We start from the raw sequence: 21,105 nt of genomic DNA on the forward strand, positions 1-21,105 counted from the left end.
AACATGGCACTACATAAACCATATCTATCTGTACGTGTCGCTGTACCCAGGGCGACATATTATTGTGTAAGTGTAAAAAAATGCAGCTCAAATACTAGAGTCATACTTTTCAGAGGTTTTCCTACACCTCTGTCATTCAGGCAACTCAGTTATCTGGGAAACTTATATTATATCAATAGGAATAGCTGGAAATTTATGAACACGTGAATGACCTTTCTATTCCTGACAATCTGCGCTGAGGTCCTGTTCTGAAAATAGATCAGGGTGTTGGACATTTATGGCCTATCCAACTTATAGGCCATAAATGTCTCATAAGGAACAAACTCCTTTAAATGCTCAGCATTTTATTAATCTAGTTTGAGCGTTTGTCAATTCTCTATGAATGTAAAACCAGTGATAGGCTAGAGATGTCAGCTACTGAATATGTAATATTATTTACCTTTAATGACATCCTATATTCAGGGAATAGGCAGGAGCGGTGACAATGGCCTTTAGCACTTTGACGGTTTGCCTGTATTTATCCACTAATGTCAGGATAATAGTCATTGCTTGCAATGCAGTCTCTTAAAGAGGTTACCTAATCTTATTAAATAGGTAAAATTGCAAAGTGGTTGTGAAAACAAGCAACTCTGCAATTTACTCTTTTCTTAACCCCTTCACCCCCAGACCATTTTACGTTTTTGCATTTCCGTGTTTTGCTCCCCTTCTTCTCAGAGCCATAACTTATTTTATTTTTCCATCTATATAGCCATGTGAGGGCTTATTTTTTGCGGGACAAGTTGTGCTTTTGAACGAAATGACACCATTGTTTTTACTATATTGTGTACTGGAAAACGTGAAAAAAATTTCAAGTGCGGTGAAATTGCAAAAAAAGTGAAATTCCACAGTTTTTTTTTTTTTAGCATGTTCACTAAATGCTAAAACTGACCTGCCATTATGATTCTCCAGGTCATTACGAGTTTTTAGATACCAAACATGTATAGGTTCTTTTTCAATTAAGTGGTGAAAAAAATATCCAAAGTTTGTTTAAAAAAAAAAAAATGGTGCCATTTTCCGAGTGTCTTTATTTTTCGAGATCTGGGGCCTGGGTGAGGGATAATTTTTTTTGCGTGCCAAGCTTCCGTTTTTTTTTTTTTTTTTTTTTTTTTATTGATATCACTTTAGGGGTAGATCCGATGTTTTGATCTCCGCTATTGCATTTTATTGCAATATAGCGGCGACCAAAAAAAAAACCCCACAAAAATGTAATTCTGGCGTTTTGAATTTTTTTTTTTTCTGCGCTGTTTACTGATAGGATTCTTTTTTCTATTGATAGACTGGGCGATTCTGAACGCAGCGATACCAAATATTATAATATATATATATATATATATATATATATATATATATATATATATATATATATATCTATATATATATATATATATATATATCTCCGAAGCCCGCACTAGAGGAGAAAGGAGTTAAAAATCTTCTATTCTCTAGAACGAAAGATTTTTAATACTATATTGCACTGCTCCTTGCTAAGGCTAATGGCCACCTCAGAGAAGGCTGGTTTACTGGGCAAAGAGCGCACACTTGCAAGCGGTTTGCTAATGCCATGCTATAACTGGCCAGATTGCTGCATCTGGCTACCTTCAGTGCCCCTGTGTTCCTCCAATGCGGAGGAGGCAAAGCTACATGGAAAGGCACACCATCAGTACCAGCAGCTCAGCTGTGCTGCCAGTCTGCACTGTCAATCTACACTAGCCCACCTTTTCCCCATCAAGCAGGAAGCTGGGGAGCTGCGTGCGTCTGAAGATAGGAATTGGAGACAACGCTTTAAACATATTACATAAAGTGGCTTGATCATTTCATATGGAAGTTAGGTTTATCTACCTTATTAATTTGCTTTTTATACGCCACTTTTTATACACCACTGATTTATACATCAGCAAACATATAAATGCAGAAACCGAATCTTACATTTTGGATTGCTGTAGAATAATACCGAAAAATATCTGTGTTCTAGTTACTGACTAAATAGCGGGAATCACATTCTTTAATTCCTTGTTCTACAAAAACAATAATATAAAGTCTGTAATTTAGGTGTCCTTGCTACAATCGTGGCCAAAAAGCTGTTCTCAGACTAAAATATGTCTGAGCGGTCATTGGTAGATAATGTGTGCGCACAGTGCTTCCCCAAACTAGACTCACTACATCAGGAAAAGAAAAAAAAAAAGATTTTCACGAGCCGCATTCCATTTTAATACCTGAAGCGATACAGTTAAAAATTACCTAAATCACAAGAGGACATGTCACCAGGTCCAGACAAAGTGAGATGTTTTTACTATTTTATTATTCCCACTGGTCCCTGAGTATTCAGTTTTGTTTTATTTTAATCTGCCAATTGGTTCCAGAAATATGGGCCTTTTTATTTACTCTTCTTCACCAAGATGTCGGTGCTCACATGATACTGCTGCTGCTACTACTGCTACTTTAGAAAAATTAGTACTAAATAAAAGGTCCATATATCAGGAACTGTATGGCAGATTTAAAATAAGCAAAAGACAGAATACTCAGGGAAGCAGTGGGAACAAAATAAGAGCAAAAACTGGCCACTTAACCTAGTGATAAATCCACTTTAATACGAAGCAAAATAAACTGTCATTTGACGTGGAGCTGGACATTACTATAAGTATACCACAAATTAGTGCTCAGACAGGGAACTCTAAATGCTTAAAAATAAGATTACAGTATATTGTCTGAATTTACACTAATTATATTAATTTGAAGATTGTGACCAAATTAACTTAAGTACTGAAAGAAGCATGAATAATGAATATCACATGGTGAATGGAACTTTATAAGAAAAACCCGTTTAAAAGATAACCTTTAATAGATATCATTAAAACCTTGCCTAGAGGCTCATGACAAATACTAAGTGACACAGAAATAGACACAAATGATGGACACGTGACCCAATACTGTCAATAAATAGATATTCAAAATATTAGGCAATAGGCTATAGCGTCCAGTATGACGACATATAAATTAAAGAGAGACCCATAGATTAGATGTCTCTCAGTGAGGCCTATCCAAATATAACAGTAACGGATCACAACAACAAGAAACACCACTAGGAGTACAACCAATAGATATTACTCGTCTGCTGTGGCTCCAGATACAGACCTGGTAGAGATGGCGTAAGAAATACATATAATGGTCCTTTATGTCACCTCAATTATCTCAGCACACCACCTATTAGGCGGAGTTCACACGATGCGTTTTTAATGCGTTTCCGCGGCGTTTTTGCAGTTGCGTAAACGCCGCGGAAACGCATTAAAAACGCATGGTAGAAGGCCAGCAATGTTCCCCAATGGAAATCCGCATGTGCTGTGCCCATGATGCGGATTTTTTCGCAGCGTAAACGCTGCGCTCAAAAATCCGCAGCATGTCAATTAATTTTGCGTAAACGCGGCGTTTTCGCCGCCATTGACTTGCATTAGAACGCGCCAATTCCGCAAGACTACATCTGTACTTGCGCTATTGGCGCGTTCTAATGTGCGGATGGTACCCGGGTGTAGAGGAGAGGAAAGTCTCATCCACACCCAGGTACCATTAAAAAAGCTGTAAAACAAGAATAAAATAAAAAATAAATGTATACTTACCTTCTGTCGGCCCGCGCACCGCTCCTGCTTGGTTCCCAGCACTTTGCAGTGAGTTGAAGGACCTGCGCTGACGTCAGAGTCATGTGACGGGTCACGTGACGCTGACGTCGGCAGGTCTTTCAAGTTAAAGTTGCCGGTGAGGGAGAACGGATTGAACAGGACAGCGCGGGCCATCGGAGGTAAAGTATACATTTATTTTTTATTTTTACCACTCTCTCGGGTCACACTATATAAATCCATGCCGGTTGCATGGATTTATATAGTGTGACCTAGTTGTCAAGCACTTTCCAGGTGATGCTAAAATCGCCTGGAAAGCGCATGTGAATCCGCATGTATTCTGCAGGAAAAAAGCATGCACAACCTGCATGCGTTTTTTCTGCCAGGGAGATGCAGAAATGATGCAGAAATTTTCTGCTTCATTTCTGCATCGTGTGCACATACCCTTACTATCATATAGACATGCCTAATCATTTACTGCAATTAACAAGACAGTTACCAGGCGGGAACCGTACTCCAAACTAACAATATGATAGATACTTCCCTGGACTGGGGCACAGTGGCAGGTACCATCGCACAAAATACATAATGAAGAATAAGATGCATGTACAGATAACACAATACCTCCTACCTATACAAGTTCATAAAGAGTTAAAGTGCATAACCGGTGACTCATCTCACTGTGCAGGGATCCTGCCTCCCCAGTACACTACAGGGTTCCATATTCCTCAATGATGATGTGAGACGTATTTATACATATTTATATACCCATGAATTTATTCTATTTCTGTGATCTCACTTTATAAGAACCAACAAAACATGAACATACACAAAATGTAATTATCCGATTACGCGAAAAGGGTGCAAGGATTTATATACTTCTTGGCAAAGTCAGTAATCCAGTATCAGTAGCAGAATACAACCATATTATTTGTATAAATTGCCTTCATTTTGTTGTTGACATGCTCTTATGAGGAGATACAGCTTGTGTCAGTAATTTATTTAGGGAACACACAAAGAAGCTATTGTATATGATACTTGCAAGGGTATGGACACAGTTTTTTTGCTTTTTTTTCGAGGATTTTAGACCAGATTCTCCTTCAAAATCCACATACATCACTTTATATTCCAATTAATTTAAATGAGAAAACACTCGTATGATACATATGATGCTATTTTTTTTTCCAAATTTTAATTCTTGAGGGATTTATGCCTGAAAAAAAGCTAGAAATTTGGCCACTGAATAAATTAAGACATACACGAAAACAGGGTAAAAGAAAAGTCCCCAGAAATGCTTGAGGTTTCCACAGCAGAATAATCCTCGGCAAAAACTCAGTGGAAACAAACACTAAAATGTCAGATAATCTCAAGTCTTATGGGCTACTTATTATATTTCTGCCTCTTGCCAAGCAAACCATTTGTACAATAAAACGTGGCAATACCTGAGTAAAGTAATGTTGGTTTAAGTGAATGTGTTGCCTTGCCTGTCATGTCTGCAGAAAAACATTATTTCTTGAGACAGAGAACTAGTAAATAATAAGGATTCTTACCTTGGAAATAAAAGGAATATGTATCCTTGTATAAGGCTTAATTAACTTTATAAGCACTTGTGTTCTGATGTTTCTTAAAAGCTCTGTAAGAAAAAGGAGACAAACTTTGAAGTATGAACATTAAAGGGAGTATGTCACCCCCAAACTGCCTTTTAGACTAACAGCAGAGTAACATAGGGGACAACTTAACCCATTTAAAAAGAACACCTGCACAGCAACTGTGAAAATGGCTTCATCCATATGAAAATGAGGGGGCTTTAGTGTACCCTTGGTGTGGCCGTGAACTGTGTGCACCGATACGCCACCTCAATGTGCGCTTTGAAGACTGCCTAGCTTGTGATGCACAGAGCTTACTGCTAGAGAAAACGCTGTCCCACGTGTGTGCATGTGCACCGATATGCTCTGTGCCAGCCATGCACACACTGACTAGGGGCGCTCTCCTACCTGGCTTCCTGGTGTACAGGCAGTATCAGCAGAGAGGAACAGTATCCGTATCAGTGCACATGCGTACACATATGGGGCAGCATGCGCTCTAGGAGTGAGCGCTGTCCATTGCAAGCTAGTACAGCCCCCAAGAAGCAAATTAAGGGGGCGTAATAGTGCACCTAGCTCATGGCCACATCAAAGGAGCACCAAAGTCCCCTCATTTGCATATGAATTAAAAGTTATTTTCACAAGCACTGTACCAGTAACAGGTACAGTGCTAGTATGATTTTTATAGGGATGAAGCCCCCCTATATCACTGTATAGCTAGTCTAAAGGGCATTTTGGGGTGACAAACACCTTTTAAAGAAGGCATTCTATATGGATGTTCTCATTATAAAAAAAAATATTTATTTTAAAAGCAATCTAAAAGGAAACATGCATGTCAGCAGTATAAATAATTAGCTAAACTGTACTGTCTAAAATAAAACCAGTGAAATTCCCCTCTTCATAATTCCATTTTAGCGTTAACACTGGATACGTCGTCCTCGTAAGCACATCTTCATAGACAGTTTGTGATTTCTTATAGAGCAGAAATGTCAAACTCAAAAACACAGAGGGCCAAAATTAAAAACTTGGACAAAGTCATGGGCCAACCAGTATACAATATAATGGGCCCCACATGGGCCAACCAGTATACAATATAATGGGCCCCACATGGGCCAACCAGTATACAATATAATGGGCCCCACATGGGCCAACCAGTATACAATATAATGGGCCCCACATAGCCCTCCACGCAGTATAACGGGCCCCAACATAGTCCTCCACGCAGTATAACGGGCCCCAACATAGTCCTCCACGCAGTATAACGGGCCCCAACATAGTCCTCCACGCCGTATAACGGGCCCCACATAGTCCTCCACGCCGTATAACGGGCCCCACATAGTCCTCCACACAGTATAACGGGCCCCACATAGTCCTCCACACAGTATAACGGGCCCCACATAGTCCTCCACACAGTATAGTGGGCCCCACATAGTCCTCCACACAGTATAGTGGGCCCCACATAGTCCTCCATACAGTATAGTGGGCCCCACATAGTCCTCCATACAGTATAGTGGGCCCCACATAGTCCTCCATACAGTATAGTGGGCCCCACATAGTCCTCCATACAGTATAGTGGGCCCCACATAGTCCTCCATACAGTATAGTGGGCCCCACATAGTCCTCCATACAGTATAGTGGGCCCCACATAGTCCTCCATACAGTATAGTGGGCCCCACATAGTCCTCCATACAGTATAGTGGGCCCCACATAGTCCTCCATACAGTATAGTGGGCCCCACATAGTCCTCCATACAGTATAATGGGCCCTACATAGTCCTCCATACAGTATAATGGCCCCACATAGTCCTCCATACAGTATAATGGGCCCCACATAGGAGTGGTGGTTCTGGTGTCATGGGCCAAATATAAAATTACCCTGCAGGCCAGATTTGATCCACGGGTTGGAGTTTGCCATGTATTTTATAGAGGTATCTTACATGCAACGCTGCAGAAGGAACGTATACATAATGTAAATGGATATACTAGAGAGCACACCACAATGCACAGGAGAAAGGAGAGCCACCAGGAAACCTTCAGATATAATATTAGCCAGCTAGTAAATTAGTAAACTGTGCCCAGTATGCTCTGCTGCTTAGGAACATCAGGCACGCCTCAGACACCAATAGATTTCTACACACTTGTGGAAAACTACTGGTGACAGCAACATCCTCTAGGGACCCTGGTATAATACACTGTAGGTAACGGAATAATAACGGTAATAAGTATTGTAACAGAAAAATAAGCTTTGACTGAGCACTCCACCTCTAGGCCACAGGCGGTTTTAGTTGCAGCAGGTTCTTGCTGTCCCATACACAAGCAGACTTGGGTCGCTTAGAGAGGAGTTCACATTGGTATGTTCCTGGTATGACGAGAAACGCCTTAATGTAGTTACCCTGTACACATGAATTGGCCAATTTATGCGCTAAGATTTCTCATTGATTTCTATTTTCTAGAGCAGTAATGCTATTCAAATTTCATGTATTTCATGTTCGCATACTTAGCGTTGCAGAGTGCTACTTTGTTTGTTAGTTAATAAGTATTGTGTTATGCAGGATGGCTGTTGTGACTCGCTCACACATCATCTAGCTTTATTTTGATCTGCTATTTTCAATATTGTACATAATTGACCTCATATGGACTATACATTGTATTATGCGTTCCATTATCCAGGTGTACCCACTTCCTTTTTTCCTGCATTTGTATCCTCCATTCATGTTGATTTATTGTGATATGGTCCTTATATATATTTTTTTTAATAGTCTGTAATAAAGATATTTTTTAGCCTTTTGCAGAGAAGCCTCACATCTTAAATGTGTTCTTGTCAGCTTTGTGCTTCTTTTGGCAGTACTGGTTGTGGATCGAGGAATTTTTTGTGTAGCTATATTTTGAATGGGGCAAAAATGGGGGGAGATTTGAACGTTTAGATTTTTTTAAAACTTTTTTTTTTTTTTTTTTACTTGTTTCAATAGTCTCCTTAGTAAACCTAAAGCTGTGATCATCCGATCGCTTGTGCTACACATAGCAGAGCTGAAGCCCTGCTATGTGTAGCAGTAATCATCATCTCCTATGAATGCCAGCGTTCTTAGGAAATGTAGAATGACAAGCATGGGGGTCTTCTACAGACCCCCAACTGTCATGACAACCCATCGGTGCCCCTCGATCATGTGACAGGGGTGCCGATGAGTGCTCGGGCTAAATGATATCAGTGATTGACAGCGGCATTTAACATGTTATCAGCGGTGGGTGGATCACAATTTCACCCAGGGCTTTTAGACGCACTTGACAGCTAATCAAATCAGCTGCCATGTGCGGAGAAAGATGTGGACTTAGCCCCAAAGTGAGAGAGGCGACCTTGGACGTATAGAGGTCGTAAAGGGGTTAAATTTCCATGCAGTCCGCACTTTGCATTGATGTTAAACAACGTCATTGCAGAGTACGTTGCATGCACACAGCCGGATTCCCCACAGAGATGGTTTATTACCATTTGACACTGTACCACATAAACACATAATGGTAAATTAAGGTCTATAGGATTAGAAAGTAAGGTTTGTAACTGGTTCGAAAACTGGCTCAAAACATCGCACCCCAGAGTAGTGGTGAATGACTGCTACTCTGAATGGTCCCTAGTTATAAGGTTCAGTGGTGGGTCCACTATCAGTCAATTTATGTATTAATGATATAGTGACACCAAACTATGCAATATAGAGCAGTATATGGAATATGTTTATAAGTTACAAGCGGACGTTGGTAAATTGAGTGTTTGGGCATACACATGGATGACATTCATTGTGGAGAAATTTAAAGAAGTTGTCCACTACTTTTTATAAAGGCCCCAATGTATTTAACTTGTGCAGATAAGTGTTGTGTTTTTGTAATTACCTTTCGTTGTTTATTGCCTGTGAGACGCGCTATCACTGGCCGCTCACAGGCATCACATGACCCCCGGCTGCAGCCGGCTCTTGCTTCCGCTGATGTCATGTCAAGTGAGGCGTGACTCCGTGATGCGCCCCCCTCGTGGTGGATGCTGGGCAGTGTTACCCCGCGCGTCACACCTAGCATGGGAGCGCATCACTGAGTCACGCCTCACTTGACATGACATCAGCGGAAGCAAGAGCCGGCTGCAGCCGGGGGTCATGTGATGCCTGTGAGCGACCAGCCATAGCGCTGCTCACAGGTAATAAACAACGAAAGGTAATTACAAAAACACAACACTTATCTGCACAAGTTAAATACATTGGGGCCATTATAAAAAGTGGTGGACAACTTCTTTAAGGTTATATATATATATATATGGGCATTAATAATATGCGGGTATTAAATGTTCTAGAACAGTGTTTCCCTAAACCTCATCCTCACGGCCCCCAACAACATCATGTTTTCAGATTTCCTTACTGTGGCACAGGTGAGAGTCTGTGGTAGTTTCTTATGCTTTAATGATTCCATCACTTGTGCAATACTAAGAAAATCATGAAAACATGATATGTTGGAGGCCCTGAGGACTGGAGTTTGGAAACACTACTCTAGCGGGAGTAAAACTAGAAGAGCCAATTGTAGATAAGGATCTGGTTGTATATGTCCTTCACAGACTAAATAACAACATGCAATTTCAATCAGCAGCTTCTAATGTCATGCATTAAATAGGTATAGACTTGACTGGCGGGACAGGGACAGAATACTGCCACTTCACAATGCGTTAGTGCAAACTCATATAGAACATGAAGGTTCAGTTCTGGGCACCAGTCCATAGAAACGATGCCCTGGAGAAGGTAAAGATACAAAAAAAGCCACAAAATTGATAAGGGCCATGGAGGATCTTAGTTATGAGGAGAGACTAAAATAATTAAATGTATTTAGTTTTGAGAAGAAAGTGGGGACATGATTAAGTTATACGAGTACAAAAAGGGCCCATGCCAAAAGCGTTTATGTAAAACCCCCTCAATAGACAAGAGGGCACTCCTCCTACGTGGAGAAAAATTAAATCTCCAGAGGAGACACGGCTTCTTTACCATGAGCACTATTAATCTGGAGGATAGTTTACCTAAAGAGCTGGTCAAAGCGGGAACTGTTAATGGTTTCAAAAAAGGTTTAGATGTTTTTTTTTAAGAAAATAAATAATTATTAGATGTGTACAGTTCTTTTCTGAATGTTTAGTCCAGTGGATCGACATTTAGGATCAGGAGGGAAAGATTGGCTCTTCTGGGGCAAACGGGATCATGCATTATAGTTGTACATATACACCTTCCTTTTATCCTTTCCCATCACTCGGTTGAACTTGATGGACATTTGTCTTCTTTCGATCGTAGTCATCTCTGCTTTCCTGGTCGGTGTATACTCAGCGCTGACCAAACGAAGGGTGTAAAGAATAGGATTGCCAAGAATACTTCTTCCATACCCTGCCGTCATAGGATCCCCTACTGGGATCTTATGAGACAGTCAGCTTGGTCATGCAAGCAGAAGGCTGAATTTCCACTGTAATTAGGAGCTAATATACAATCCCCAGTTACAACTGAAATCAGCAATAAAAAGAATATATTAATATGTTATGTTTGAGACAAAGCTTTATCTTTGCCCCACAGAAAAATCAATTGACTGCTAAACACTACAGTTGGTTGATGAGCTCGGTCCTATCTGTACTGATAAACATTAGTATGGTATAGTTCTCATTTCTTGTGAATATTAATGTGTCCATTTCGTAAAATTTCGCACTTGTGTTTTTCCTCTAAATAAAGGCTGCACATATGAATTGCCCGTGTTTAGAGCATTATTTATACAAAATACTGAACGACTTTCACCTTCAATGTGCTCCCTTATAAAGGGGTCATCCATGATGTTGCTGTGATTTGTTTTCAGAATTTTCTCAAACTCAGTGATGTCATTATTTTGATAGGCACTAGATAAAAAGAAAGAACGGTTAGAATATTCCTTTGTATGTACATCAAAGTTAACAACATTTCCTATGGCTTCTAGCCCAATATTTTATCATTCACAAAAAATATTCAGCTTTTCCACTCCAGAAACTTTGTTGCCAATTTTCTCATTAGCAGCTAAGTAAATATTTCACCAGGAAAGGGCCAAAAGGAGCTGCAGAAGTCTGGTGGACACACCTTAGTTTAGGACAGCCTAGAGATCCCACAGCGTAATATTCTGTCATGTCAAACAATACAACCAGGACAGCAAAGAATTTTATTAGCACGTCCCATATGTTTGGCTCTATTCACATCACACTATGTATCTACACTTGTGCATTGGAAGAAGCTCTCACAGTTACTACTGTCAGAGGTATATGTCAGAAGCTTTTCATATGTCAAAGAGTGAGTGAAACAGTTATGTGAACAGGATCTTAAAAGTGCTGAAAGATGAACAGCATTTCTGGATGGTGCAAGTTATCTGCAGATTACCACATTTTCTGCAGATAAACCCTGTGTGGCCAGCTTAATACAATCACCGCTGATAGGGACTGTTCCAGCTCCCTGCACAGCACCGATCACTGGAAGCGAGCAGCTGCAGGGAGGATTTAACTTAATTTCCTCCCTGTAGCCACGCTTCCAGTAACACAGCAAAACATGGTTAAAATAACATTTACCTACAGATTACCACTATATCTGCAGGTAAATAGTTGGTTTTGCAGGTGGCAGGTTCCATTTAAACAAAACTTTGGAAGCAATGTTTTGTCCTTACTAAAGAAATTAGGAATATAACAGTATCCAAAAATCTGCAGCGTTTAGATGCTCCACGGGGCATCTTTCTTTATCGCTTCATTGGGGGACACAGGACCATAGGACCATGGGTGTATGCTGCTGTCGCTAGGAGGTTGACACTATGCAAAAAAAGGAAAATAGCTCCTCCTCCGAAGTATGCACCCGCCTACAGGCACCAAGCTCACCAGTTTAAGCTTAGTGTCTGTAGGAGGTAGACCTGGATCTTTACAGATCCAACCCTGTTGTGTTTATTAACCTTTCTTTTTTCTTTTTCAGATACAGCTCTTCAGGCTAACAGGGCACATTGCGTCCCCTGTTAACCCACTAGCGACCGAGAGAGCAATGTGGCTACCCCCACATCGCCCACTCTCGGACCCGCTGGGCAGGACTTATCCCCTGTCACCTTAGGGTGTCTCAGGGTGATTTCGGTGGCCAGTCCTAGCCTGTTCCCCACCCCAGCCCCCTCCTCGGAGCGGCCTGGGAGGGAGACGGTGGTCCCTGCGGGTGACCTTCCCCCAGTTTTCTGGGGTTGACACCGTCTCCTGCACTGTCCAGGACAGTGCGGGAAGGAGGAAAAGCCAGGATCCCCCCCTATCCAGGAAGGCATCCTGAGACCATCCTCAGAAGGAGAAAGGAAGGGACGGTACCCGGACCCGCTAAGACAGGTACTTCCCTGTCTTCTAGCTGCAGGTCCCACTCCCCCGGCGTTACCTGTCTCCCTCCACCCTCCCCCTCTCACCAAAAATGGAGCTTAACAGCGCTTCCCTGGGCCACTTCCTCCTTCTCCTTCACAATGCGCGGCAAATCTGCCGCGCTTTTCTCCTTTGGGGGGCGTGTCTGGTGGGCGGTCCCGCTCCAACGCCTATACGCCCCCTCCTTTTTGACCAACCAGGGCCGAGGAGCATAGTGACGCTTCCATCACGCCCTCGTGCCTTCTGCGGACCTATTACGGCGGGTCTCCCAAGCCCGCCCCCCCCCTTCCCATCTACCTATCGGAGCCTTGTCGCGCTCAGTCATCAACTCTGCGTCCTCTGCACCGACGCCATCTCTCTGCCGCACGCAGCTCCCCGCTCCGACGGCACCTATTGACCCGCTCCAGCCTCACCTTCGGAGCCTTCAGGGGGACACGGGACTGCTTCTCTACAGGATCGGGTTGGCTCTGTCCTGACACCGACCCCCCTGCTCACAGCGCTCCCCTCTGCAGTATCCCTGGTCAGGCACATATGTCCAAACCCAGGGAGCCCTCAGTCCGTCCCTCTCACATCGTCACATAGTATCGCAAAGGGCACAGGCGTAGCAAGTGGCCCGCGGGTCTCACTACGGCCTTCTGCTCGACCTGCAAACCTCCCGCCATGCTGGCACCCCAAGATCCCCCCACCGCTCAGGACGTGGTAACCCCCTCCCCTTCGGAGTGGGCTGTTGCTATGTCACAGTCTGTCTGTCTCTGACCTCACCAAGGTTTCTCAATCTCTGGTGCAGGTCTTAAAACGCTTGCCAGAACGTTTGCCTATGCTATCCACGGCCACCAGCGCTCCGAACGTCCCCACAGACGATTCGCAGGCACCCCTGCCCCCTCCTCACAAGGGCAGAAACGGACCCACGCAAGCTCATCCTCCAGCTCTCCAGACTCCAAGATGCTCCCTGCGTCTCACACCTCTTCCCCGGAGGTCGCCCAGGGATCCAACTCTGCTTCAGATTCAGACTCTGACCAGTATTCCAAAGGTCCAGGACATGATAGACAGCCTTATAACGGCTGTCAGACTCTGCATGTTACAGAAGACGAGAGCCCTTCCCGGGATTACTCAGTTTCCTTCAAAAAGATTAAGCGTCCTGCACGCACTTTTGAAAAACGCTGTCAAATTCTGCATGGTTAGAAAAAGCAGTGGGAGCATCCAGAAAAGCGCTTTACAGGAAAGAAACAGTTAAACATCCTATACCCCTTTAACCATGACCTTGTGAGCAAATGGACGGAGTCCCCATCTGTGGATCCTCCCGTCTCTCGCCTTTCCGCCAAGACGGTACTGTCTCTTACGGATGGTTCCTCCCTTAAGGATACCACGGATAGACAGGTTGAGTCCCTCACCAAGTCAGCCTTTGAGGCTGCGGGCACCTCACTCTGCCCTTTCTTCGCCTCAACTTGGGTATCAAAAGCGGTGTCCGCATGGGCCAAACAGCTCAGACAGGGCATCCTAGCAGGCGCCTCCCCGGACGATCTGGCCGACTTAGCTGATCAGATCGGCCATGCCGGAAAATAGTTGCTTACGGCGTCCCTCGACTCCGCTGCATGCTCAGCCCAGGTTTCCAGTAATCTCGTTGCCTTACGTAGAATTCTTTGGCTTAAGGCTTGGAACGCCGACCCGGCTTCCAAAAGATCTCTAACTAATCTTCCTTTTCAGGGTTCCAGGCTGTTTGGATCCAAGCTAGATCAGATCATCTCCGATGCTACTGGGGGTAAGAGCACCTCTCTCCCCCAACCCAGACCCAAACTCCCTTTTCCTAGGAGATGCCCCCTTCAATTCCGGTCCTTTCATCAGTTCGCTCAACCGAACCCCTCCTCTCAACAGGACCGTACTCCAGCACAGCGGGACAGTCGTAGACCTTCCTTTAGGCCCACGCCTAACTGGCGCCCAAAGAGTCGCTCCTCCAAGTCCTCTGGATCACGATCCAACAGGTTTTCCTCAACATGACAGGTCACTCCCACCTGGGACTTCTCCCAGGGTGGGCGGCTGTCTCCTTCTGTTCACAGATTCTTGGCTCCCGGCAATAGGAGATGCCTGGGTAAAAGAAATTGTGACTTCCGGCTACAAAATAGAGTTCGATTCCAGCCCATGATCACTCTCTCTCAGGTCCCGCCCCCCACAACCATCTCTGCTTCCCGGTTTCCTCCAAGCCATCACCTCCCTTCTACGCTCAGGAGTCATAGTCCCGGTTCCCGTTCAGTAAAGGTTTTCCGGTTTTTACTCAAATCTCTTCGTCGTCCCAAAAAAGGACGGCTCACTACGTCCGATTCTGGACCTTAAACAGCTAAACCGACATGTACGCATCCGACAGTTCAGGATGGAGTCCCTCAGGTCGGTAATCGCCTCGATGGAGGCCGGGGAATATCTATGCTCAGTGGACATTCAGGATGCATACCTTCACATCCCAATCTGCGCGTCACATCAGAAGTTCCTACGCTTTTCCTTCAAGAACGCGCATTACCAGTTCACTGCCCTCCCCTTCGGCCTCGCCACAGCCCCGAGGGTTTTCACGAAGGTGATGGTGACAGTTATGGCCATTCTTCGAACAAGGGGAATTGTAATCATCCCCTACCTCGACGACCTGTTAATCAAAGGCCCCACGTTCAAGGACTGTCTCCACAGCCTCCAGATCACCTTGAACACTCTCTGCCGGTTAGGCTGGCTGATCAACACGGACAAGTCCTCCTTGGTCCCATGCCAACGCCTAACCTTCCTAGGGATGCAGTTCGACACGGCCCGTGCCCGGGTCCTCCTTCCGAGGGAAAAGATAAACTCCCTACGACAAGCAATCCACATCCTCTCCGACCCAGGTCCACACTCCCTTCGCCTATGCATGAGTGTCCTGGGAAAGATGGTAGCGGCCATGGAGGCAGTTGTCCCTTCTCTCAGCTTGGGACAAGGATCCGTCATCTCTAGATCGACGTATCAGGTTACCTCCTCAAGTAAGACGGTCGCTAACCTGGTGGTCCCGCCCTTCTTCCTTCAGACCCGGGAGATCATTCCTTCCACTTCGCTGGCAGGTGGTCACGACCGATGCCAGCCTCATCGGTTGGGGGCCAGTTTTCCTACAACACACGGTCCAGGGCCGGTGGAGTCCCCACAAAGTCTCCCTTCCCATCAACATTCTGGAGATAAGGGCGATTTATCTGGCGTTGCGTCACTGGCAGAAGATCCTGGCAGGGTCCCCAGTCCGGGTACAATCGGACAATGACACGGCCGTGGCATACATAAACCATCAAGGAGGAACGCGCAGCAAGCCCGTTTTAAAAGAGGTGGCAAGAGTGCTACTTTGGGCAGAGAAAACGGTCCCGGCAATCTCAGCAGTCCACATTCCAGGGGTCGACAACTGGGCGGCCGACTTCCTCAGTCGGCAGGGCTTCGCCTCAGGAGAATGGTCTCTCCATCCCGAGGTGTTTCACTAAATCTGCTTGCGTTGGGGCATGCCGGAGGTCGACCTCATGGCGTCCCGGTTAAACCACAAGGTCCCGTCCTTTGTAGCTCAGTCCCGCGATCCACTAGCAATCGCTCAGGACGCGCTAGTCATATCATGGTCACAGTTCCAACTGCCCTATCTCTTTCCACCTCTACCTTTGATCCCTCGAGTCATCAAAAAGGTCAAGACAGAGGGAGTACCAGTTCTCCTAGTAGCCCCAGATTGGCCCAGACGCGTCTGGTACGCAGATCTGGTAAATCTGCTTGTCGAATCCCCCTGGAGACTACCAGACCGTCCAGACCTCCTCTCTCAGGGTCCTATTCTTCATCAGAGTTCTCGTTCTCTGAATTTAATGGTATGGCCGTTGAGGCCGCGGTGTTGAAGACGGCAGGCTTTACTGACAATGTCATTCAGACCCTAATTAACGCCAGAAAACCCGCTACCTCGCGCATATATCACAGAACTTGGAGAGCCTTTTTTCGTCACTGCGAACAAGATCAACTGACTCCTATGTCCTTTTCTTTGCCAGTCATTTTGGCTTTTCTTCAGTCTGGTCTAGAGGCGGGACTATCTCTCAGCACTCTCAAGGGCAAAGTTTCGGCCTTGTCCATTCTATTCCAACGTAACTTAGCTAGCTGTCCTCAGGTCAGGACCTTTCTACAAGGGGTGGCCCACCTGGCGCCCCCCTATCGCTCTCCAGTGGAACCATGGGACCTTAATATGGTCCTAAGCGTCCTACAACAGACTCCTTTTGAACCCATTCAGAACATTCCAGACTCTCTCCTTTCCTGGAAGGTGGCTTTTCTGGTGACTGTTACCTCTATTAGAAGGGTTGCAGAACTAGCAGCCCTCTCTTGTCGGTCGCCTTTTCTGGTATTCCATCAAGACAAGGTAGTGCTCAGGCTGGTGCCTTCCTTTTTGTCAAAAGTGGTTTCCGCTTTTCACATTAATGAGGACATCGTTTTGCCTTCCTTTTGCCCTGCTCCAGTGCATCCACGGGAGAAGTCTCTGCACAAACTGGACCTGGTCAGAGCTCTACGTGTGTACCTTTCCAGAACGGCCTTCCCTTCGGCGCTCGGATGCCCTTTTTGTCATCCCTGAGGGGCATCGCAAGGGTCTCCCTGCTTCCAAGTCAACCATCGCCAGTTGGATACGTTCGACCAACTTGGACGCACATCGCATCTCGGGCAAACCTCCCCCTCCCGGAGTAAGGGCTCACTCCACCAGGGCGGTGGGGGCCTCTTGGGCGGTTCGCCATCAGGCTTCGGCCTCTCGAATGTGCAAGGCCGCAACGTGGTCTTCTCTTCACACCTTTTCAAGGTTTTACAAGGTCCACACTTAATCTTCGGCTGATGCCAGTCTTGGACGGAAGGTCCTGCAGGCGGCAGTTGCCGAAGTCTGACCTAGTCTGTGACTATCTTCTGTTCTCCCACCCAAGGGACTGCTTTGGGACGTCCCATGGTCCTGTGTCCCCCAATGAAGCGATAAAGAAAGAGGGATTTTTGGGTACTCACCATAAAATCTCTTTCTTGGAGCCTTCATTTGGGGACACAGCACCCTCCCTGTGTTTGGACCTATGTCCTGTTGGCCCTGTTGGGCATCTCATTTAGTTTTTCACGGTTGTGCCCCGTTGGGCACTACATAGTTGGTTCTTATTGTGCTTCTCCTACAGCTCTAGCCACTAACTGGTGAGCTTGCGATGTGGTAAAGATAGACTTGTGTTTAGTCATGGATGGAGATATACAGTGCCTACAAGTAGTATTCAACCCCCCTGCAGATTTAGCTGGTTTGATAAGATGCAAATAAGTTAGAGCCTTCAAACTGCAAACGAGAGTACGTTTTATGAACAGAAGCATAAATCTTACAAACCAAAAAGTTATGTTGCTCAGATGAATTTTATTAAATTTTAAACATAAAAGTGTGGGTCAATTATTATACAACCCCTATGTTTAATATTTTGTGGAATAACCCTTGTTTGCAATTACAGCTAATAATCGTCTTTTATAAGACCTGATCAGGCCAGCACAGGTCTGTGGAGTTATCTTGACCCACTCCTCCATGCAGATCTTCTCCAAGTTATCTAGGTTCTTTGGGTGTCTCATGTGGACTTTATTCTTGAGCTCCTTCCACAAGTTTTCAATTGGGTTAAGGTCAGGAGACTGACTAGGCCACTCCAACACCTTGACTTTTTCCCTCTTGAACCAGGCCTTGGTTTTCTTGGCTGTGTGCTTTGGGTCGTTGTCTTGTTGGAAGATGAAATTACGACCCATCTTAAGATCCTTGATGGAGGAGCGGATGTTCTTGGCCAAAATCTCCAGGTAGGCCGTGCTATCCATCTTCCCATGGATGCGGACCAGATGGCCAGGCCCCTTGGCTGAGAAACAGCCCCACAGCATGATGCTGCCACCACCATGCTTGACTGTAGGGATGGTATTCTTGGGGTCGTATGCAGTGCCATCCAGTCTCCAAACGTCACGTGTGTGGTTGGCACCAAAGATCTCGATCTTGGTCTCATCAGACCATAGAACCTTGAACCAGTCTGTCTCAGAGTCCTCCAAGTGATCATGAGCAAACTGTAGACGAGCCTTGACATGACGCTTTGAAAGTAAAGGTACCATACAGGCTCGTCTGGAACGGAGACCATTGCGGTGGAGTACGTTACTTATGGTATTGACTGAAACCAATGTCCCCACTGCCATGAGATCTTCCCGGAGCTCCTTCCTTGTTGTCCTTGGGTTAGCCTTGACTCTTCGGACAAGCCTGGCCTCGGCACGGGAGGACACTTTCAAAGGCTGTCCAGGCCGTGGAAGGCTAACAGTAGTTCCATAAGCCTTCCACTTACGGATGATGCTCCCAACAGTGGAGACAGGTAGGCCCAACTCCTTGGAAAGGGTTTTGTACCCCTTGCCAGCCTTGTGACCCTCCACGATCTTGTCTCTGATGGCCTTGGAATGCTCCTTTGTCTTTCCCATGTTGACCATGCCTGAGTGCTGTTCACAAGTTTGGGGAGGGTCTTAAATAGTCAGAAAAGGCTGGCAAAAGAGATCTTTAATCCACACATGTGAAGCTCATTATTCTTGGTGCCTGAACTACTTCTTAATACTTTAGGGGGACCAAACAGAATTCTTGTGGTTTGAGGGGTTGAATAATAAATGACACTCTGAATTAACTTTTAACGTTTTAAAAAAACAAAAACAAAATTTGCTGCAGTGCATTTCCCACTTCCAGGCTGATCTACAGTACAAATGTCACAATGCCAAGTTAATTCCGCATGTGTCAACCAGCTAAATCTGCAGGGGGTTGAATACTACTTGTAGGCACTGTAAGATACTGCACATTAAATGCACAAAGTTCAGCAAATTAAAACAGAAATCTAAGAAACAGGTTTCTTATAATTAGTGGTAAACTTCGAGAGGACCTACCAACAGGTCAAAAGTCATCAGATTTTGATAAGATTTTATTCCAACTACTGTCTGTTTTTTTAAAAATCCGTTGTACGGTCCCAGAGATATGGGTCTTTTTATTTGGTACTAATTTCTATGGTCTTTACAAGGGGGAGGTAGCCTTTACTTATGGCTGATAACTTTCTAGCGGTTCTTGCACGGGGCCTGGCCCAGAAAACTGGCACATTATCAGAATTATGGGTAGCCACACACAAGCAGCAGCTTACCTTACTAAATTTGTCATTGCTAGAATTTCAGGATCATTTTTATAAGGTTTAGCCTAAGGGGAAGAAGAAGAATGATTATAATCAAGTAACATCAACATCCTACAAAGGTTCACCCAGCATACAGAAAGAGTCATATACCTCCTGAGAGTCGAACGGGTTTATACCAGACTTCATGAGCATGTTTGCCAGGACTAGGTATTTCAAGCATGTTGTTCTTCTTGGGCTTCCAGATTCATCATAATTTTTAAATGCTTCAAAGAAATCTGTGTGCGCCTTCTCAAATTCCCCTTCTCTTAGGTGCATCTTCCCTCCACATTCTGAAAGAGAAAACAAAAACCTCATTCATTCATTCATGCATGTCAGCAGCTATCTAGATAAGGAACATTACACAAAAAAACAACAGACTATGGGCATCAGACCCTAAGGAAAACACATCAACAGTTTATTGGATATCTTAAGAAAATAACTGTTCACCACTTAACAACCCGTGTGCTTTGCCCTATTGGTTTCACTCCGTTTCATATTTGTTAGGCGTCATTTCCAAGCTATGTAGACAGCACTTTGTTGATTTAAACAAAATAGGTTAAAATGCTATCAGTCAAGTGATGGAAGCATCCGCACTAAAGGAGACCTGATGGGAGTCTTTAGTGGTTCTCACAATGGCTCTGAATTGTGGCTTTCCTGTGGGAGGCTCAGCATGATCCCCTAAATCCCAAACTACATCTCAGAGGATAGATCTGCTTTAGAGGTTAAGTCCGATAAGCATCAGCATACACAGAGTGCAGATTACTCATTTAAGTGATAGGGTTGCAGCTGTAGAAAAACTCAGCTATACTCGCCCTCTCCCAGGTCCAGGGCTGCCTCTCTGCTGTCGCCCCCAATCTTTGTTTACAAGCTCCTACATCACATGTGACCACGGCAGCCAATCACTGAGCTCAGCAGCTTGGGCTGTCTGGAGTAGTTATATGCACATAAGTCGCTGCTGCAGCCTATCAACAAACACCTGGAAGTGACGGAGAGGCAGTGCTGGACCCAAGGAGGGTGAATACAGCACAGGTGACATTAAACAGCTGCAGCTCTATGATTAAATAGAAAACAATATCTCAGACTTCCTCTTGAAAATTAGAAATTCTTTGGGATAAAAGATAAGACTACTTGGAGCATTTGTAATAAGACAGCAGATGGGTAAATCCCATAGCATGAGTCTGAAATTATCTGTCATGCCCATCCTTTCCTCCTCCGCCTCCCCCCCCCCAATATCTGCTGATGGGTATGAACAAGGACAGCCCCATACATAATACTACTGAAAAATGTGAGTGTTTGGCTGCCACTCAT

At 44.8% G+C, this 21,105-nt stretch overlaps 1 protein-coding gene across 2 annotated transcripts in view; it reads right to left on the minus strand.

Moving 5' to 3' along the window:
* COPS2 (COP9 signalosome subunit 2) overlaps positions 1-21,105 on the minus strand; it is an 82,159-nt gene that overhangs the window by 14,990 nt on the left and 46,064 nt on the right. For both annotated transcript variants that reach the window (XM_073653077.1, XM_073653076.1), the window contains exons 8-11: positions 19,909-20,087; positions 19,771-19,823; positions 11,022-11,119; positions 5,198-5,280 (exon numbers count right to left, since the gene is read on the minus strand). In XM_073653077.1, coding sequence (XP_073509178.1) covers positions 5,198-5,280; positions 11,022-11,119; positions 19,771-19,823; positions 19,909-20,087 — 413 coding nt within the window. The remainder of the gene's footprint in view (positions 1-5,197; positions 5,281-11,021; positions 11,120-19,770; positions 19,824-19,908; positions 20,088-21,105) is intronic.

Source organism: Phyllobates terribilis, unplaced genomic scaffold (genome assembly GCF_046119375.1).
Source record: "Phyllobates terribilis strain yellow unplaced genomic scaffold, ASM4611937v1 Scaffold_11__3_contigs__length_659146591, whole genome shotgun sequence".
Lineage (NCBI taxonomy): Eukaryota > Metazoa > Chordata > Amphibia > Anura > Dendrobatidae > Phyllobates > Phyllobates terribilis.